Raw genomic sequence first — 3,101 nt, 5'->3', positions numbered from 1 at the left:
TTTCCACGTTTGTTTTCTCTATCTTCATTTTATTCTTTTGTGCATGTCTTCTGAAAATGTTTTTCGAACATATTTTCTGACATTTCAGTTTTGTTTGGGTGCATATTATCATCGTAGCTAGCTATTTGATGCTTGACACCAAGTCTGTCCGCCATTTAAGATCAGTCCGTGTTAAATGTTGTCTTACGTCGTCGTTAAATGTTGTCGGTAACGTATTTAATGATGGTCAGTCATGTTGGGTTTTTTCTGTCCAGGTAGTCAGTTAGTCAGCTCATTACACTATCTTGCCTGTCAGTGTCAACTTTGTAGAATGAAATGGACACTGATGGATGAATACAAAACATACAACAATAAAGGCGTAAGCATTTGCCATGTACAAGGGACTGCACTAATGTACTCAAATTAGTATATATTATATAAATGGACTTACAGTAATAGTTTAGTATTCAATTAACCTGCTCCTGATGACAAACAGCATTTTACACATCTATAACTTTGATTTTGAGAATATTTATGATTAATAACCTGATGACGGGGAAGCATGGCCATAACCTCCGTTAGGAAATCAAAACACTACTTCCATAAGAGAGCTCAGATTTCTCACATTTTCCCAGATTTTACACAGGCACAAAAAAGGAGAATGACATTGTTTCATGTTATTTCACCAATTGAGCATAACATCACCAAGACCGAGTAGACCCTACCAACCCGAACTAGCGTTTTCCGACCCCTCCCCATTTTGACTTTCTAAATGATACGAGTCAGAACACATTCTTATGTTGAGTACAGTTATTTCAAATACGCTTGTACTTAAACGAATTTGAATGACCGAAGGAACGGGGATGTTATAGGCATGGACGAATTTAAATCACTGTCGACGAACACCGGTGCTCATCAGTGCCAAATTGATTGGCATAAGTTGCAGTTTGATTGCTGAGTTTTTGATTTTGAGCGCCCAAAGACGAATTTGAACTCTCCTTTTTTTTTTTTTTTTAAATCGTGATCGTATTTCGGACGAAATTGATGGGGGAAGTTTGAAATTGACTGGGAAATCCTATATCTCTCGCCTCCGATATACCCGTAATATATTCTTAGGTTCTCTGCCAAATGACCTTTCATCTGTTCATTGTACCTTACTTTTCTCTTTCGATTACCTGACTGAAAACATGGAGTAAGCTGTAGCCTCCTCATGTTATAATGAAGTCAATAAGATGTCCTCTGTCCAAATTTAGAAATATCTGTGCTGCTCGATTCAGTAGTGCAGTATTTGCGAACAGCAGCAACAGGAATGTTCACGAGTGTTAGGTTGCTGTCTTGTCTGTTTTACTGTGGAGAATACAACTTTATTGCCTTGTTATTATTATGTCCTGATATGATTGTATATATATATATATATATATATATATATATATATGCATATGTAATGTGTGTGTGTGTTTGTTGGTATGTGTGTGAAATAGAATTTTATCGACATCTTCTGCAAAACATGCGTGAGATGGTTTGACGAATCAATGGTTGCGCCAGGGCATAGGCGGCTGGATTGACCATGCTGTTACTGTACGTTATCCATCGGGCTATCTCTTGAAAGTGCCCCTTTGCAAAGACGCGCTTGTACACATCCCTAGCGACGCTGGAAAAGACGATGTTGAAGGTGATAGGTATCCAGGTAATAGCGAAGGCTATGATGATGAAGGACAAGGTTGTCATGGCTTTGAGACTCTCCCCCGAAGACTCCTTTCGCTGCTTCTTTCGGGCTGCATCTTTCGACGACGCTGCAAAGTCAGTGGAGTTGGAAATGCCCCTTTTCACAGCTCCATTCCTACTGAATGGTGTAGTGTTTCTGCCTTGCCTGCCTTTAACGTCATCGTCATCCGTTTGTCCCTTTTGCTGTAGCTCTTTGTGTGTGCGCTCTGATACCTGTAAAGATACAGTGGATACGGTCAAAGTATCTGGCTCGCCAATAGGTTTCTGCATGTTCTCTTTGCCCGTTGTGGCAGTATTTGCCATTTCGCTTTCCTCGTAAAAGCTCGCTGACGGTCCATTGGAGATGATGCTGTTCCTAGTGTCCGTGTCGGATTTGTCGGCACTGTAATTCGCAGACGGGCGTTTCCGTAATCTCGTACGAATTTGAAAGTACACTCGAAGATACAGCACTAGAATCATCAAGAACGGCCAGGCAAATCGGAGACAAAACATCAGCAAACTCAAGGCAACTGTCTCCGCGTAGTGAGGACTTGGTAATCCTGCGCTGGTCACACTTTCCAAGGGATCGACAAAATCCCACACGATGCAGAGGCCAATCCAAAGAGCGAAGGGAATTATCCATGTGAACACGTTGACTATAGTTGCTATACGCTTACTCTTTCGGCTGTAGTGTGTCACCGGATGCATGGTTGCTATGTAACGGTCGATGGTGATCACGACCACGCCCATCACGGAAACAGCCAGACTGCCGTTCTGGAGGGTGAGGAAAATGATCCCGAACACTCGTCCAAGGATCCACCTGCCGTACAGGGTGATGGTTGCTCTCAAGGGCATGACGACAGCACCCACGAACAGATCAGCGAGAGTCATGTTGAATATGTAGTAATTGTTATAAGTCCATAGCTTTTTCTGGTTAGCAAACGCCAGCAGGATGACCGCATTGCCGAGCACGGTAATCGCCGATAGACCGATCATAACAAGGAAAGAAGAACTGAGAATCGGAACCGCATTCCCTGGTGACAGTGTGCCATTAACTTTGTCGACTTCTACCGGCCAGGCTGTGCTGGAGAAGTTCTCTTCCATTGCTGTAACGCGTCACCCTGCATATCGATTTGGGATGAACGAATATTTATTAAGAGTTACTGTCATCATTGTGATTCAGTCACATTTCACGTGGCGTGTATTGTTCATTCATCTACTGCATGCTCATAATAAACTCTCGTACGTTCCTGGGCCGTTTTTACCTACGTTTAGATACTGTTAAAGGGATCTGTTCACAAAGATTGGGCACAAGTTTTAAATATATTTACCTACACACGCCCCTGCTGCCTTATATGAATACAGTTAGTGCCGACAGGAAGCTTTTGAAGAACAAAATTCCGTGGTGCATTTTAAAA

At 42.2% G+C, this 3,101-nt stretch overlaps 1 protein-coding gene across 1 annotated transcript; it reads right to left on the bottom strand.

The window, feature by feature from the left end:
- Positions 1-1,464: 1,464 nt before the first annotated feature.
- LOC139709481 (muscarinic acetylcholine receptor M1-like) lies at positions 1,465-2,787 on the bottom strand. The gene has a single exon (XM_071621442.1). The coding sequence runs from the start codon at positions 2,785-2,787 to the stop codon at positions 1,465-1,467; it is 1,323 nt and encodes a 440-aa protein (XP_071477543.1).
- Positions 2,788-3,101: the final 314 nt, after the last annotated feature.

The sequence above is a fragment of the Diadema antillarum genome, unplaced genomic scaffold (assembly GCF_040938485.1).
Source record: "Diadema antillarum isolate AM-2024a unplaced genomic scaffold, OU_Dant_1.0 seq00001438_RagTag, whole genome shotgun sequence".
Taxonomy (NCBI): domain Eukaryota; kingdom Metazoa; phylum Echinodermata; class Echinoidea; order Diadematoida; family Diadematidae; genus Diadema; species Diadema antillarum.
Note: the sequence above shows the minus strand (reverse complement) of the source record. Positions and strands in the feature narration are given on the sequence as shown.